General features: G+C 35.6%; 1 protein-coding gene across 2 annotated transcripts in view; it reads left to right on the top strand.

Annotated features, from left to right (window-relative positions):
* vps50 (VPS50 subunit of EARP/GARPII complex) overlaps nucleotides 1–17,818 on the top strand; it is a 141,897-nt gene that overhangs the window by 41,119 nt on the left and 82,960 nt on the right. For both annotated transcript variants that reach the window (XM_016530397.1, XM_016530398.1), the window contains exons 12-13: nucleotides 6,599–6,739; nucleotides 17,096–17,231. In XM_016530397.1, coding sequence (XP_016385883.1) covers nucleotides 6,599–6,739; nucleotides 17,096–17,231 — 277 coding nt within the window. The remainder of the gene's footprint in view (nucleotides 1–6,598; nucleotides 6,740–17,095; nucleotides 17,232–17,818) is intronic.

The following is a 17,818-nucleotide window of genomic DNA, read 5'->3' on the forward strand; positions in this document are numbered from 1 at the left end:
ATATATATATATATATATTCTTGACTTTCACTCATCATTTTGCAGCAATCTGACCTGGATCAGTCAAATGTATTTGCCATATACAAACATTAATCAAATAAGATGAAAGCGAAGCACTTTGCATTTAAAATGCCATTGAACTGCTTGTTTATACTTTTTGAGAGAGGCATGAACAACCGTAGACCGTGCACACGCACTCCAACGCGCTTCAGAGACGTTTGTACTTTGTTCATTTATTTGAAGTGCTTTTCATGGCATTTCTGTATTCATGTAAAATTGCCATATTTGAATTGCAAGTGCACAATAATCACAGTTATCACAAATATTCGCCTAGATAAAATCATTGGCGTAGTCATCGCAGCTTTAGCCAGTGTTTCTTGACTCTGTCTCCCCTCTCCGTACCACTTTTCTCCTTTTTTTTTTTTCCTCCCCAAAATGGGAAGATTATTCATACCTGGCACAGGATTTGCCAGAAGAAAAAGTGCACTGTGCTGTATTCCACCTTTCTTTTCCAGAAGAAAGCAAAGCTGTGACTGAAAGCAGAATCCGGGAAAAATATCTCATTGTTGGTTTTATTATAAGCTGACTCCTACCCCTGCTGGGGTGCCTTCTCCCATGATCCCCTTATAAAATGATGTTCAGGTAGAAATCTCCCACTATTGCTGCTCTGCTATTGATCTACAGGATTAAATATCTTCTTTTTTCAAGTATTAAACACGCATGGTTGCATGTGTTTGTGAGATGACTGGATAAAGAGAAAAAACAAGAACAGGACAAACTGTTAGAAAATAAATACAATTTTGTTCAGATGGAGATCTCCAATCATCAGCTCACAGCACTCAAGGTTATAGCTCTGTCAAACAGATGAAATTTAAGGTGTGTATTTGTACAATAGTTGATATGATTTTTTTTTTAATGATGGTATACGTGTACATTGATAGGACTAGTTTTCTCTGAGATGTTTCACAGGTATTCTTTGTGATTTAATTCTCATCTGCATTGAACATATCTGTGTGTTTCTCACACAACCTCAAAAAACTTAATGTATGGAGCAAATCACCTTCTGTTTTTCAGCTAACTCAGGTCTTTAGAGAAATCCTGTCTGGATATAAGTATCTGGGAATGCAGTCTATTATTTTTTCATGATGTTTCTCATTTATTTTGACCTTGAAAACTGTAACTAAAGCAAAATTTTCTCTTGTGCTGCCTGGTGCACCTTCATTATGAATTTAGACCTTTTTGCCAACATTCTGGATAAAATAACAGTTGGAGGTTCAAATATTGCTGGCATCCCATCCATTGTTAAAAAGAATAAAAGGTAGTCTGATCATGCACTGCTCCCAATAGCAACTGTAGCAGTACAAATATGTATAATATAATTATATATGTATATAGAATATAAATACTTTCAGAAGTTTGGGGTCAGTTAGAATGTTTTTAAACATTAATATTTTTATCCATTAAGGACACATTAAATTGATCAAGAGTTTTTAATGTTATAAAAAAATTATTTTAAATAAATCTGTATTCATCAAAGAATCCTAAAAAAAGTATCATAGTTGCAACAAACTTATTAAGCTGTATTTTTAACATTGATAATAAAATGTTTCTTGAGCATCAAATAAGCGTATTAGAGTGATTTCTGAAGGATCATGTGACGTAATAGCTACTGAAATTCTGCATTGACATCACAGGAAATACATTTAACATTTTTATTTAATTTTAATTCAAAATTAGTTAATTAAAAAATATTAATTGTATAAATCAGGGGTGCCCAACCCTGCTCCTGGCGATCGACTGTCCTGCAAAGTTCAGCTCCAACCCTAATCAAACGCACCTGAAGCAACTAATTAGGGTCTTCAGGATCACTTAAAAATTAAAGGCAGGTGTCTTTGATTAGAGTTGGAGCTAAACTTTGCAGGACAGTCGATCGCCAGGAGCAGGGTTGGGCACCCCTGGTATAAATAGTGCTATCAAGACATTATTTATGTAATTAATATAGAGATCTTTTTTATATTAAAGTTTTGTTTACTGTCAATTCAACAACTCGCAGTCATTTGAAAATCTAATCCTATCCAAATAGTGTGTTCTTTGTGTGTCTGTAAGCATTTCTTTGTGTGTGTTTGTCCATCAGCCTGACTGTGTTTAAGTATGCAAGTATGTGCGTCCTGAGACGTCCCCTGTCTCATCTAAAAGAGCCTTCCTCGTGTCCTTTGATCACCAAAGCCTCTTGGGTAGATGGCAGCTGCGCTGTGTTTATTCAGAGACGTTCACTCGCTCACACTCACACACACCTCTAAGAACTTAATTTATTTGCCGTTTGCAGACCAGACTATGGCAGTTTCATCTGCGGTTACTGAGTGAGGGTGTTTAAGCCGATCAACCTGTAATTACTGAAGGACTGACTCCAAGATGTGTGATTCATACGTAACCCTTGAAACAGATTCTGATTTTAAGAGTCGGCTCTCTGCATGGAGACCGCCGAGAGGGTCATTCCCTGGCTGAAGAGATTATTAGGTGATTCAGGACACTTAATTGGGATGCATGATCAAATCCTTGCAGGGAGTAATTATGAAAAACAAGCTTTTGAGAACTGTACCACTGCAACAAGTAATTGATAAAATCAATAAATTATGATTATGAAAATAATTTACTTAGTATTGCATTTCGTGTGGTTGCCGACTGATGCAGGTGCTTTGACAGATTGCTTATATGGTTTAATGTGTTTGAGAGGTTTCTTCAGTGCATAACTTAACTGTTTCGTGTTATTAATTCAAAGTCATTTAAATAAAGCTTGTACTCACCAACCAAACGAAAGAAAGTGCAATAATTTTAATTAAAATATTAATTTTAATGAACTATTCATGGATGGATTTTGTCGGTTTTAATATAAAAATTAAGGTTTTAAATTAACCATAGTTGAAAAGTTGAAATCCTTTCAAATGTAAAAGTTCCTTTAAAATTAATATAACAAACTGCAAAGGACAAAAAGAAGGCAGGAATTTTTCTAATAAATAAAAATATTACTATAACAATAATATTGTACTGTAAAGTAAAATATTAGTATTTACTACTACTAATATTAACTGTAGCAGTCTTTAGTGTGAAACAAGCTGCTTCGAGATACTGAAAACATCAGATCACGAGCTGCTTGCGTGTCAAAGAACACAGTGCTGCGCTTCACTCTGAATATATATAGTGATACAAATGGTAAACGGTTGGAGTTTACCATTTCAGCCAATCAGATTCGAGGACCAGAAAGCGCTGTTGTGTATTTATATATAACACACCAGATGGGATAATCTGTTGTGCTACACCTTTTCACATACTCACTAGCAGTGTTGGGCGTGTTACTTTAAAAAAGTAATTAGTTATAGTTACTAGTTACTTCTCACAAATAGTAACTGAGTTACATCATTATAAAAGTAACTAATTACCAGGGAAAGTAGCTATTGTGTTACTTTAAAACTAAAATTCAAATATGTCAAATAACTTGGAAGCCCCCAATATTAAATGTTAAATGAATGAAATGGACACTAAATAGAATAAATTATTATTATAAAACATTGTACACTAATCTACACTATTTTAATGTTGCTGTGGGACCATGTGAGAAACACCTAACAAATTATTGCAAATATGATCATTACTATAGTGGAACAATAAAACACAACAGATGGTTTAGAACTTTTAATACTTATTGCACAGACCACAACTACATAAACATTCTTGCCTTTCACCTCAACAAGGGAAAAGTAGTGCTAATACTTCTAGTTTGCGAATGCTACCTTTGAACTCGCTGGACTTGCTATCACTCTGACTCCTTGGTGTGTGCGACTGTGCATGTGCTTGTGTGTGAACACCCGCACTACTCTTCCTCTTGTTGGCAAACGATGGAAATTTACTCTACCTAAGCCAATCATCATCAGTTATGTGGTTGTCTCCCACCCCATCCCCCAACACACACACCAGAGAAAAAAACTTTGCAGGTCCTATGACTGAGAGAGAGCCTACTTGGGTGAGAACTGCTTCAGTGAGCTTAATTATAGTAACGCCGCATTTTATCGTCAGTAATGGTAACGGGGGAAACGATAATTCGTTTGATTACTCATTACTGAAAAAAATACCGTTACGCCATTTATTTATAACGCCATTATTCCCATCAGTGCTCACTAGTGCCGAATTTACTCTCATTTGGCACTTGGTGAGTGTTAATTTTGGACCTTGGCTTAGATGCTGAGTGTTGTCAGGAACAATCCATGCATTAAATGCATAAATGTTATTGGAAATGCATCATTCTGCAGTTTGTTGAGTAAGTTTAAGGTAATTTCAGAATTCATGTTGGTCATACTTCACAGGTCAGATAATACAGAAATTTATATAGATATGTAAAAATACATCCATGAAGACAGTAATGTTAATATGTTCAGAATGCATGTTCCTGTACAACGTTATACCTTACAAAGGTTAACACAGTTTGTGCTTTTGTTTTTTAACTATTATTTATAATTTAGTAATTTTACATTTTCTGATTTAAAAAGCTACATGCAGTTTATATTACTATGTTTATAGACCCCTGTATAGCATTAATATGCATTCATATATTTTATTTATTTTAAATGCTATTTAAATATCTATATTTATGTAGTTATTTTATGTTATTTTAAACAGAAGTTTGGTCATTTGACGTGCAATTAAATTTTTTTTCTCATCTTTTCAATTTTTCATTTTTAAAAAAAATCTTTTTAAAAGCAAAAAATATTATTAAACTGAGACACTAGCATTAGTTGCTGCCTTATAATAGCCTTTGCCATTATTTCAAATGCATTTTCTCATAGAAATCCATTTTCACAACTCTAAAGAGACATCACTGATGAATATTTCATCATAGATCTGACCCAAGATGTTCCAACATGCTTTTAGCTAGATATTTACTGACCATCTAGCTTCAAAGTTTAAAACAAATCAAACACAAACCTTGTTTCAGTTTGTACGTCATTCGCTAAAACTCTTGTTTGTGCCTCTAAAGAGTTGTTGTTCTTTCAGTCTCTGTTCCATGAACTCAGCAATTAGCCTAATGACTGCACATCTAATTCTCCATCTTTTCATCTTCTCTGTTTTTCTTGTTTTTTAAATCTATCTAATGGATGTAATTGCTCGTTTTTCTCCGCACAATTAATATTTCCGTCATATTTGTCTTTTAGATATGTTATTACGGTTTGATGTTTTCAGGTTTCTTTTTTTTTTTTTAATTTTCCCTCACAGAAAAAATTCAGAAAAAGTTGATGACTCCATCAGCTCCATAATTTTCATTTAAATATGTTTGAATATTTTTGAATATTTCCACCTATCTGCTTTTGAACACACTGGCCTGCAGGAGAAGGCGAATATCCTGATAGCCTTTTTGATTGATTGAATTCAGCCAAAGACGAGGGAGGGATGCGCTCATGGCTGAAGGAAGAAGGAAGCAGTGAAAGCGAGAGGGAAGAAGCGTAATTAAGTTGTAGCAAAGCTGTTTCTTTTCCCATTGGGACCATACTGAGCTTCAGTATGTAGCTGGGTAATGATTAATCTCCTGTGAGAGTGTGAGCCAGGCCCACTGTTACCCAGAAGTTTTACCTTCAAACAGATCTGCTTCGGCAGGGAAAATACATTGTCATTTTCTTCTAGTTTCCAGTAAAAAAATATCTGAACATCCATAGAACAAAGTACACTTATAAGACTTGATTTCAGAGAATGCTTTTATTATTCTTTTACATACTCTATAGCAAAACCTTTTTATTCAGTTAGCTCTTTTGAAGAGATTTTTAACAGAGTCAAGTCAAATACAGTTTTGGAGTTTTTAGCAAAAATAAATTGTAAAAACATGATATAATTCAGCCATAATATACTGATTTGGTGCTCAAGATAAATTTTAATAATAAACTGCTTAGGGTTGTTGTTGAAACTGAGGTTTTTTTCCCCCCTCAGGATTCTTTGATGAATAGAAAGTCAAAAAGAACAGATATATAAAATCTATATAATTACTTGAAGCAAGTTATTATATAATTTCACACCTCAAGTAAATTGGTCTTGTTCTAAGAATATGTACTATAAATATTTTTAGTGTTAAACAAGATAAAAATAATAATTAAGGAAGAAATCAGGCTGTTTAAAAGCCATTTAGTGGTTCTTTATTAGAAAATGTGCATGGACACTTTTTAAAGTAGTTTTTTATTTATTTACTGTGGTTTGTGTTTTTTTTATTATTATTTATGTGTTGCTTTGTAGGATACAACCCCATTTCTTGTTTTTTTGTGATGGTGAAAGCATCTAATGGTTGTGAGAAGAAAAGCTGCTAGCTTCAAAGCAGTACTGTGGAGAAAGGTCAATACAGTCAATACAGCAGGTTTTAAACATACAGAGATGTTCACTTTAAAAATATCATTTTGCGCAATGCAAGAAAGAATGGTAGGTTATAATATTGATTTTTCTTTTTTTTTTTTCGTTGATGCCTTTGTGAATATGCTATATAAAAATACTTCTGTATAAAAAATAACTCTTCCTACAGACGATCCAGTGTTAATCTGTCATTCCTGTCTTTCCTCTTTCTCCCCAGACGGCCATGGATCAACTGCACATGCACTTCACCCAGGCCATCCACAACACTGTCTTCCAGGTGGTGCTGGGATACGTAGAGTTGTGCGCCGGCAACGCCGACACCAAGTTCCAGAAGATGCAGTACAAGGACCTTTGCACGGTACGTCCATTCTCCATCCATTCTCCCATACCTCCTGTTGATGGATGTCCGAGAAAATCAGATAAACTTGACCAACACACACACACACAGAGGTCACTTCCAAAAGTCACTGTAAACCAAATTCACTGCTTGAGCATGAAATCATTAATTGATTACATTCTCATTGTGCTTTAGACGGGCGTAAAATAGGTTAGATTCCTGCCTTTGGAAATGGGGTATATTTGTCTAGCTGTAGCGAGAGAAACGTATTGCACGGTGAATGGGGCAGGCGATCTCATTCATGAGCAAATCATGAAGCAATTAATTTGAGTCTCTGCCAAGCACCTTATAGCTACTCACCACAAAATGCGGTTCCACTACATCTTCAGCCTGGATACTAAAATTCTCATTTGCATTTGTATAGAAGCACTGAACCTTTAGATCACAAACAAAATTGCAGTCATCTCTTCTGGGTCATTTTATTACCATATGATATTGCAAGTGGGAGATTATATAATTGATAAATAATATTAAGCTCATCCTGTTGATGGAGCACTACCGATAATGATTATTTAATTTTTCTTTGACTCCCAATAACTATTCTTATATTAAACTGAAAGATTTTAGCTATTAATTTCTGTAAAATTGTATTTTCTTTTCTTTTTTTATTCTTACGGCCCGTTCACACCAAGGACGATAACTATAAAGATAAAGATAAAGATATAGTTCTAAAAATCGTTCTCAATATTAAAGAATATTAAGAATATTGAGTCCACACCACAACTATAACGATAAAGACAAAGAGAAACGATATCGTTGCAATCACTTTCAAAACGATTTTTCTTCAGCTGATAAACGATAAAAAATTGACAGCCAATCAGAATCCGTCCTGCTGTGACGAGCTCAAGAATTTAAAGCGGCAGACGTGCGTGCGCTTAGAATAAACAGACGATATCGTTCGCTGGTGTGGACGCTAATATCGTTATCTTTATAGTTATCGTTCTTGGTGTGAACGGGGCTTTATAGTGGGTCAGTGACATGACACTCTTTGTATATGAATTGAATTGAGTCTGAATTTATTACTTTATTCAAAAGTTAATTAAAAATGCAATTCATTCTTGAATAAACCCATTCTATAATGAACATCTATTCCTGTGATGCGAAGCTGAATTTTCAGCAGCCGTTATTCCAGTCTTCAGTATCACATGATCCTTCAGAAATCATGTTAATATGCTGATTTGGTGCTCAAGTAACATTTATTATTATTATGCTGTGAACAGTTGTGCTGATTAATATTTTTTGTGGAAAAGAACAGCATTTATTTAAAATAGAAAGCTTTTGTGACCAATTTAATGCATCCTTGTTGCATATTTGTGGGAACTTGGCACATGCTTTAAATTTCAACTTTTTTGTTTGTCATTGACACATTAACAAGTTTTTGCTATTCAGTTTATGTCAAATAGATTTTTTCCCCCACCCCATATTTCCTGTTTGTTTAACATTTTCTCAACTCACTTTCAAAACATTTTAAGAGTAATAGCCCTGGTTTCACTTCTCTATAATTAATATGCACACCGTATTCCATATCTAGAGTTGAAGTATGTGAAGTCTTTCAACAACCTACTATTGGCTCAGAGCTCAAATAGTTGGCGTAGGCTTAGCTGTACTATATTTGAGAGTCAGAAGGGAATATTTGCTATATCTGCTGATCTGAGGTAAAACATAGCCCTTATGTTCAAGTTCAGCTGGTACGATCAACAGATGTTTGCACAGAACTCAATGCGCTTAGCATTAATGCCAAGTAAGTGAATGATTTGGAAAGGAAGCTTTGTTTTGCCCCTCTTGAGTGTTTATACACTACTGTTCCAAATTCTGGGGTCACTAAGATTTTTTTGTTTGTTTGTTTGAAGAAATTATTGTTATTATTTTTTAAATTCAGCAATGATGCATTAAATGGATCAAAAGCGACACTAAGAACTTTATCATTGCTACAAAAATTCTATTTCAAATCTATTTCAAACTTTCTATTCATCAAGGAATCCTGAAAAAGTATCACTGTTTCCACAAAAAATTTAAGCAGTACAACACTTTTCAACTTTGATCATAATGTTTCTTGAGCAGCAAATCAGCATATTAGAATGATTTCTGAAGGATCATGGAGTAATGATACTGAAAATGTTGGTTTTAAATTGATTTTAAAATATATTAAAATAGAAAACAGCTATTTTATATTGTATATTTCATAATATTGGCTGTATTTTTCATCAAATAAATGTCAATCAAAAACGTAGTGTTCCCGACCTCGGACGTTTAAAAGGTATTCTACCTTGGATGATTTATGTGGTCTTATTTTGCCTTGGTTTGATGACTTCCTTTGACACCCAGTCCATTCCTCCCAAACTTTGTTTTTGATCTCATAAGCGGCAACCTGACAGATCATGCTGTAATGTGATTGCTTGTGTGGGCCATATACATATTTTAGCACTGAGAAATTTAGCAAGATGTGCTATGCCTTTAACACTCAGACACGGGTTGACGCTGCCTGAGGTGTCTGCTCAGCTGATAAAATCTTTTGATTTTCCTTCTCTGAGATGTTGCTTTGAAACATATGCTAAAAACGACAACAGTATTTTCTCAGTCAGATGCAGCGTTGCTCATTTCAGTTTCCGTTCTGGATACGGTGGCCCTTTGAACCTCTGGAGGGGAAAGAAAATGAATCCTGTGTCTGGGTTTTGCCCCAAGACAGATTTTCCTAGATTTTGTCTTTCTTCTCATCTCACAGCAAGGCAAATATTGCAGATTAATTTGTCTTGAGCACCGTGGACAATGCGTCATCCTTCCGGCTCTCAAACTCTCCTGAGCGTCTAGTCGTCATAAAGTAAACACGACGAGAGGTATGCTAATGACAATCACTTCAGACCTGAACTTTGAACCACAGCGTGGGAATTAAAATGCAGTGTAACTGGAACGCTCCAAAGGTCACATCATAATGCAGAGCACTACATGAATTTTACATGAAACTATCATTATCCCATCCCTTCAGAGATCTCCTGTGCTCTCCATACTCGGCTTTGGGCAATGAGTGAGGTAGATGAACAAAAGTGAGAAAGGCCCTGTTTGTGAACATTAACAAAGGTAAAACAAATGTTAAAAATTGCACACTCTCTGCAAGTTACATCATAGCTGAGTATCAGTGTTATTTACCATCAGTGTAGTTGAATGAATCCCTCACATTCATATTTTGGAGAGCTCTCGAAGGGCCATAGTGGTTATTGACCTTGCAGCTGAACATGAGTACTTCATGAGAGTGTGCCGATAACATCAGCTTCTCTTTACCTCCCTCTCCACCTCTAACCCTGCTGTCCATCTCTACAAAAGGTTATTCTCATGTATCTCAGTACTATACATCATATAATCCCATTTATAATTGTTCAACAGGATGTGCATTGGAAAATAAGTGCATTTTAATAGTTCAAGGTGGTTTTTGTAGAGTCTGACTCCTCTTAACTATTCTGATTCCATTTTGAGTCAAGCATGACTGATAACTTGGTTTAGTAATTTAGTCTAAAAAGAAACCGCTCATAATAGTTGTTCATTTTGGAATCAGACTACACTTTTGGCTCTGAATATTTTTGGTTCTCTAACAAGAACCGTAAGAGTTATTTATTTGAACTACATTTGTTGGTGCTGATTTTGATTGTTTTTGATTTGCTAAAACTCTTAACTCTTTCCCCGCCAGCATTTTTGAAAAAAGTTGCCAGCCACTTTGATGATTTTCACTAAAATTTGATGGCCTCCAGAATATTTTGCTGTATGAATATTTGAATTTGCAATACACCAAAGTAAAGATCAGAGCCTCTACTTTTTAAATATTACAGTTTCTTAATGGTAAAGTATGTAGCAATTTATGTTTCTGGTTTAAACATTAAATTTACTAAAAATAACCTACTCATAAGTGTCATGTGATTGGAAATGGCAGTGCCTGTACTGTATGTTTTTGATTCAGTAAAAAAAAAAGGCTTTTGTTCGGAAATCAGACTACACTGACTGGCCATGCACTGCTTTTGATTTATTAAAAAGAACCAGCTTATAAGAGCAATTTATTTGAGAATTGGACTACGCTGTAGGTGCTGTATGATCAGGGGTGCACATAAGTTTTTCAGCCTGGTTCTCATAAGAGAACCTGGAGATTTGGTTTGGTCCTCACACTGCACATAGTATGACCCATTAAATATAACTATAAAAAATAAATTAATAAAAGTGATAATATTATTGCACTTCATTTAGTTAGGTTTTTTTTATAATAAAATAATAAACAAAATAATAAAGTGTGATAATACTATTATATTTTAAAATAAAAAGGGAATATTAAATACAAATGCAGTTCTTTTATAGTAAACTTAAAAATAAAATGCTAATATTTACTTCTTTTTTTCTTTCTTCCTTGTTTTTATATGAATTTTCATTTTCATTTGCAACCTTAAAATCAGCAGGCTTTTATTTTGACGGGTTGCCGGCAAGTAAGTATATGCGCTTCTGGGTTTAGCGCTGCCGATTGAAGAGCGTCACTGAATTAAATGTCACAGTTTTGCATTGTGCTTTGAAAACAGCAGCGGATAGCCTAGATTTATGCTTTCAATTTGAATAGAAATCTTATACAGTACAGTTTGTCGATCTAAAATGGTAATTGTGCATTAACAGCTGTCATCCATGTCGGTACACAAATGCGCGCTCTGAACTTATTTACACAGCGTATTTTTTATTTTGGTCGCGCATGCGGAGTGACCTGCGGACCACTTATGTGCACCTCTGTGTATGATTTTGATTAATTAAAAAGCACCAGTTCATAAGAATAATTTGATTGGAAATCAGACTAATTGTGCTGTATGTTTTTAATTTACTAAAAGGAACCAACTGATAAGAGTCATTTGTTCAGAAATTAGCAGTCATAATTACCATTGTTTGGTGTTCTTACATGGACAAAAATTAAGTCTTTTAAATAAGGAGTCCATGTGATGTAGAATTTCACTTCAGGAATAAAATTTTATCCATGCAGATTTGCAAAAAGTTAGAGTTCTTTTTTTTTTTGCATGGTTTCAATAAAAGTCTTTAACAAGTATCAGCACACAAGCACATTATTCAGGAATTGCACTGAACCAGTCATGCTGTATACAATCACACTATACATCCAGTAGCAGTATTGTGCGCTGTAATCCTGTATTTGGTTAAAAATAGATTTTGAATGAGAATCGGTTCTTGCTTCCCACCCCTAGTTATATTAATAGCTTTAGCAATTATCTTCTGAGCTGTCTTGCTGTCTTTCTTATTCTGTGCTATCAAGCTGTCATATTCTGAACTGCCAGCCTCCTGAATAGTAAATATGTGCAAACTGTTATCCGTGGCATCTCTGATGATGCCACATTTTGAGAACTGACTCTCACGCAAGGACTGCATGCAGAGTTTTGTCAGTGGAAGTTCCAAACGTGGGAACGTTTGATTGATTCTGTTCATTAAGACACAGGGAAGCTACATTGATGTAGCTAATAACGAAGGCCGCACATACAGCAGTTTTCAGATTCATTGAGGATGCGACCTGACACTAAGTAGGCATTTTTGAGCTCAGTCTAATCTAAAGGATGAATGAAGGTTACAAACTTCAAGATGAGGCTGCACATTAATGAATAGAGCTTCATGAGCTGTCGTGCTGAACTAAGAAACGTGTTGTCGTTCTTTCTGTATATGTGAATATTGACCACATACTAATGCAGTAGGTTAAATGTTTCCCCAAAAGGTTCCCCTAAGGTGCAGTGTTAGATGTAAAGCTCAGGTAAGGGCGTTTATAGAAACTGACTTGCATTTCAATAAACCCTCGTAAAGAATCGGGTCAGTTCAGCTTTTTTTCACATCCGTTTTCCCTCTCTGGAGAGGTGTCAGAGATCAGCATTTGGGTAGAAAGTGCCTCATTGACTTTTGACTCTTAGTGAAGCAGTTGCAGTTTGAGCAGCGCACAGAGAGATTTCCAAAGCTGATGTTTAGGTCTGTCCTGAGCTATTTTCTAAGCGCCAATCCTGCACCAGACTAATTGCTCTCCCTTCATTTGATAGTCATGTGGGAAGATGAACCATCATTACTGTGTTAATCGGATAAATATGTTGTTGTGTATGTGATTCATGCAACGCAGACTCATTCAGTAAAAAAAATAAAAAATTGTAGAAACAACCTTCACTCATAAATTGCTAGTAAATTTAAAGGTGACATATCATGAAAGTCTGATATTTTTTCCGTGTTTAAGTGCTATAATCAGGTCCCTGGTGCATCTACCAACCCAAACAGACATAACCGACTGTTTTTCTAACTCGTGTGTTTTTAACATAAACTTCTCAGCGCTCAGAAAACCGTATATCAGAAGTTTAAACTGATGGCTTTAAAACGCATGATTTCAGCGCAATAGACATGATAATCAAAACTAAACAAATGTTTTTTGGCAGAGTATGCTGAGGAAGGAGCTGTAAAGGCACAGCCCTATTCTGGAAAAGGGGGCGGGGAGCAGCAGCTCATTTGCATTTAAAGAGACATGCAAAAAAACAGCGTGTTTCTGCTTCTACTCAAAATAGGCATTTTCAAAATGATATAATCATCTACGGGGTATTTTGAGCTGAAATTTCACATACACATTCTGGGGACACCTGAGACTTACATTACATATTGAAAAAAGTGGCATAATAGGTCTCCTTTAAAAATAATTTTAACTGAAAGAAACAGCAAGTAACATGTTAAATTAAACATGTTTTGTTTTGTTGTAAAACATACTCCAATAATCTTTTTTTTTTCCCAAAAAAACTAAACAAAACAATTTTACAGTGTTGGAAATGCATGACTCAACTTGACCAACAGCTTATATTTCCTTTCACACACATTATAGTTACAGGGGCAAATTTTTGAAAAATAATGACATTTTCATGGAGTTCCTTGCACAGTACTATGTTATGACCTAAAAATACTTCTACCATAATGCATAATGCAAAATAATACATTTTGACATTTGCATCACATGTAATATTATATTGATGCATGTAAATATAATTGGTTGTTGCTCTTCCTTATAAAACTTTAAAGGATTTTAAGCCATTTGAGATGTAGCTCTGAAAAATGTGTGGGTGTATGTAATAAAGGACCAGCGATAAATGTAACGGCAAAAAAGAGAAAAACGCATGTCTAAAAAAAAAGTAGCCTAATATTATAAATAGTATGTGATCCTAACGTCCTGTTCCTGAGGAACTAGAAAACCCCTTGACCCTGGCTGAGCCTCTCCAGCTCTGCCATCTCTGGTGTGACTTCTTGAGCTTGGTTATAATAGAGAAGAAGCCAAAGAGATTTGCTGACTTCACATGTTTACAGCCTGCTGACGGCAGCAGCACATCATTCCCTCTCGCTTTGTTTTCATTCTTCTTTACTTTTAAGATATTTACTACAGTCATATTTGACAATGGGTACAATTTGGTTGTATTTAGGAAGGTGGTCACCTCTGTCACCCAGGTCTGTACTCCACATTTGTTATCTGAGCAAATAGCGATGAGCACTGAAACAACCCCAGTGACGTCTTTGAGACTATAGGGAGGAAAAAATCAAGAGTACATGAAAGAACTTTCTCATGTTTTCGGATGTAATTCCCACCTCACCATTGGATGAAGTCACTGACCTGAATCGGTTTCTGTGCACCTGCCTGAATCCCATACAGAGCGTGAAACGTTCTTATCAAAATATCAGCTATAAATGTCCATCTGTCTAATAAGACTCCTTTGAGATTAGAAAGACATTTATCCTCCTTTCTCTCCACCATCGCTCAGTTGCCAGGCAACAATGCCTCGATCCCAATAGCAGGAAGTCATCTGGAGAGGTTGAGGGATTGATTGTTTGAATGAGATGGCTGACTTCTCCCTCTGCTTACCTACAGGAGTCATTAGACATCAATTAGTATACTATACTTCCTGTGTAGTAACCACTAGATCAGTGTTAATCCAGCTGAGCATCCACGTATCTCCTTACGCTCAATGATGGCAGCCATACAACTTTATTCAAAGAAGGGATGAAGCTGTCCAAAACAATTAATCAACTTCAAATGAGACGAATGGCTCATATAATTCTTGTTTTCGGCCTTGAGTATTACATTTTGGCAGCTTTGGCAATGTGTTACGCATTTCCTTCGGTGTAATACTTGAGCCACAGTTCATTGCATTAGTCGGAGCCGCTCTAGTGTAATGAGTTGTGTGGGATGGTTTCATATGAGCTTGTTTATCTGTTACTGCAGAATTACCGTAAGTGATGAATCACCTCTAAATGCCCAAAGCTTTTTCTGTATGCAGCACAGGCCTAATTAGATTTATTGCAGCCACTCGGATCAGGTCGCATTGTGTCTCAGTATGTGAATACAAAAGGTGAATGAGTGTTTTATTCATTTGATTGTTTGTTAAAGTCTCAATTTGTGCAACGAGTGTGATTTTAAGTTGTAGTCTTGACTAAATGTCTCTTAAAACAGAGGGAAACAGCTGATGTTTTTTTTTTGGACACACTGGTTCTTGAGTACTGGGTCAAAACAGGGCTTTCAATTTAATGAATGTGGTCAAAGTGTTCAGAAGTGTTCATTTATGTTTGGGAGCTTCCGTTTTCTCAAGAATTTGTGATTTTCCTTGCCTATTACTCGTCTTTGTCAGATACAAAACTACTGTGACGAAACAGTTTGTATATTTATGAACCTAGTAACTTTTTCATAATTTAGTTTGAACTGATATTGTTTTAAAAGAAATAAATACTTTTCACTGTTCAACTGTTAAGTTTCTATTTATCAAATGCTGAAAAATGCATCGCAATTTCCACAAAAATATTTATCAGAACTCAGTTTTCAACATTGAGAATAGTTTGTTGAACACCATATTAGAATGATTTCTGAAGAATCATGTGAAACTGAAGACTGGAGTAATGACTGCTGAAAATTGAGCTTTGATTATTTTTGATCATTTTAAAAACTATTTAAATAGAAACCATTATTTAATTGGTAATAATATTTCACAGTATTACTTGCTTTACTGTGTTTTTGATCCAATAAATGCAGCATTGTAAGCATAAGAGACATCTTTTAAAAACATTAAAAAAAACCTTTTCCTGACCGCAAACCTTTGAGTGGTAGTGTATTTAAAAGGCAACAAACAATTTATTTATTTATCTGAAGCAGAAAATAAAAGCACAGTTAATTAAAATTATGAAAACTTATAAAACTTATCAGAGCTTGTGATCTTCTTGTACTCACAGCAGGTTAAATATGGACTGAATAGATTTATTAATATTTTCGTAAAAGTACAAGATTAACTTTTTGTCTTTTGTCATGCATATTTACTTAAATGCATATGTATTTAAATGCATATTGCATATTTACATTTTACATACAAGTTTAATATTTAATATTATAGCATTTTAATCTCACGTTAGCACAGGTATTGAATTTCAAATCGGAAATACTGCTATTAACTAAGGTAAAGTTGGCAGGTAAAGTTGTGCTACATTTTTGTTTTCCTATGGCTCAAGATTTAGTGGACAATTCAATTTGATAGTTTCCCGCACTAAAGTTTAATTTTATGCCATCAGCTATGTAAATGTTGTTCACATATTTAAAGTTCCTACGCAGTGACCTCAATCGTATCCTTGGTAAAGCTTTAGTAAAGTTAATTAGGTAAATGTTTGGCAATAGACAATCAGAAGCTGAAAGGCTTCTATTGTGGAGCCTAATTTACAGAGTCCATTGGTAAACTTACAAATAAGCCTTGCAGCAACACTGGTTCGGTAGTAAAAAAAGTGATGACGGTAATACATAAATTGTAACTAAAGCACAAAAACTGTTAGCTTTTCCACAGCTGGAAGCCATGTTGCTATGTGCCGTTCCCTTGCCTTCAAAAACAGCCTCGACGAGCCTCAGGCCGATCGTAATTAACCAGGCTCCAGCAGTTTGCAGAGCTTCCAAGCTTGGTTAAGAAGAAAAGGCAGTGATCAAGCTCCAGCATCTCACTGCTGACAGCATTGATGAATATGTGTATGGATGAGTCGGCAATGCAGCGGTTCTAGACACGGCAAAGTTTATGTCAGCTTTCCCCGGCCACAAATCGCACTGACCAAAGGAAGTATGTCGGCTCCTCTGAGAACGCTGGTGTCACCGAAGTCAAAGTTGATTCAAACTGTATTTTACTTTGTACACAGCCCACCTCCTGATTTGATATACAGATCCTTCATCCCAGACAGGAGCTTGTTTTGTTGTCTCTATGGTATTATTTCTAATTATAGTGTTCCAAGGAATGCTGGAGATTCTCAGAGGTTTTGAAGTCACCCCAGCACATAACCACAGACAGCTACATCCCCTGCTTGACTGACCTCTGCAAGGCCTTGTGGGAGGTGATGCTCAGTTACCATCTAACCATGCAGTGGCACGATGAGCACTACAAAGAAGAAGAGGCGACTCCTGGAGCGGGTAAGCAAAATCAGTCACTCTTGGCACCTCTGTAAAGAGTCTTGGGTTCATTTTTTGGGTAAACTGTGTTTTGAATATAATAAAAGTGCCAAAAGACAACTATTTATTTCGGTCTTACCAATGGCACTATTCAGAAGATTCAAAAGGGCATGTTGTGCCAGTAATATACTTTTTGGCTGACAATCAAGGCACAATTCCAGATGCTGGGCCAGAGCTGGCATGCAGAGATAGTCAGCAAAAGCAGAACAATAACAACAATGGCACCAAGCAGAGCATCAAAACGACTTCCCATGATACAATCAGTAGCTCTGATCAGATATCAGGCTCAAGCAGGCTGAAATATTAACACTCCATATTCCCCATCACAATGCCTCTTGTACATATGACATTTGGGAAAAAAAATCCTTCAGCAGTATCTTGGTTTTGTTTTACAGTATAAACATCCTTTAAAGGTCCCATGGCATGAAAATTTCACTTTATGAGGTTTTTTAACATTAATATGAGTTCCCCTAGCCTGCCTATGGTCCCCCAGTGGCTAGAAATGGCGATAGGTGTAAACCGAGCCCTGGGTATCCTGCTTTGCCTTT

The sequence above is a fragment of the Sinocyclocheilus rhinocerous genome, unplaced genomic scaffold, assembly GCF_001515625.1.
Source record: "Sinocyclocheilus rhinocerous isolate Xijiao unplaced genomic scaffold, SAMN03320098_v1.1 scaffold781, whole genome shotgun sequence".
Taxonomy (NCBI): domain Eukaryota; kingdom Metazoa; phylum Chordata; class Actinopteri; order Cypriniformes; family Cyprinidae; genus Sinocyclocheilus; species Sinocyclocheilus rhinocerous.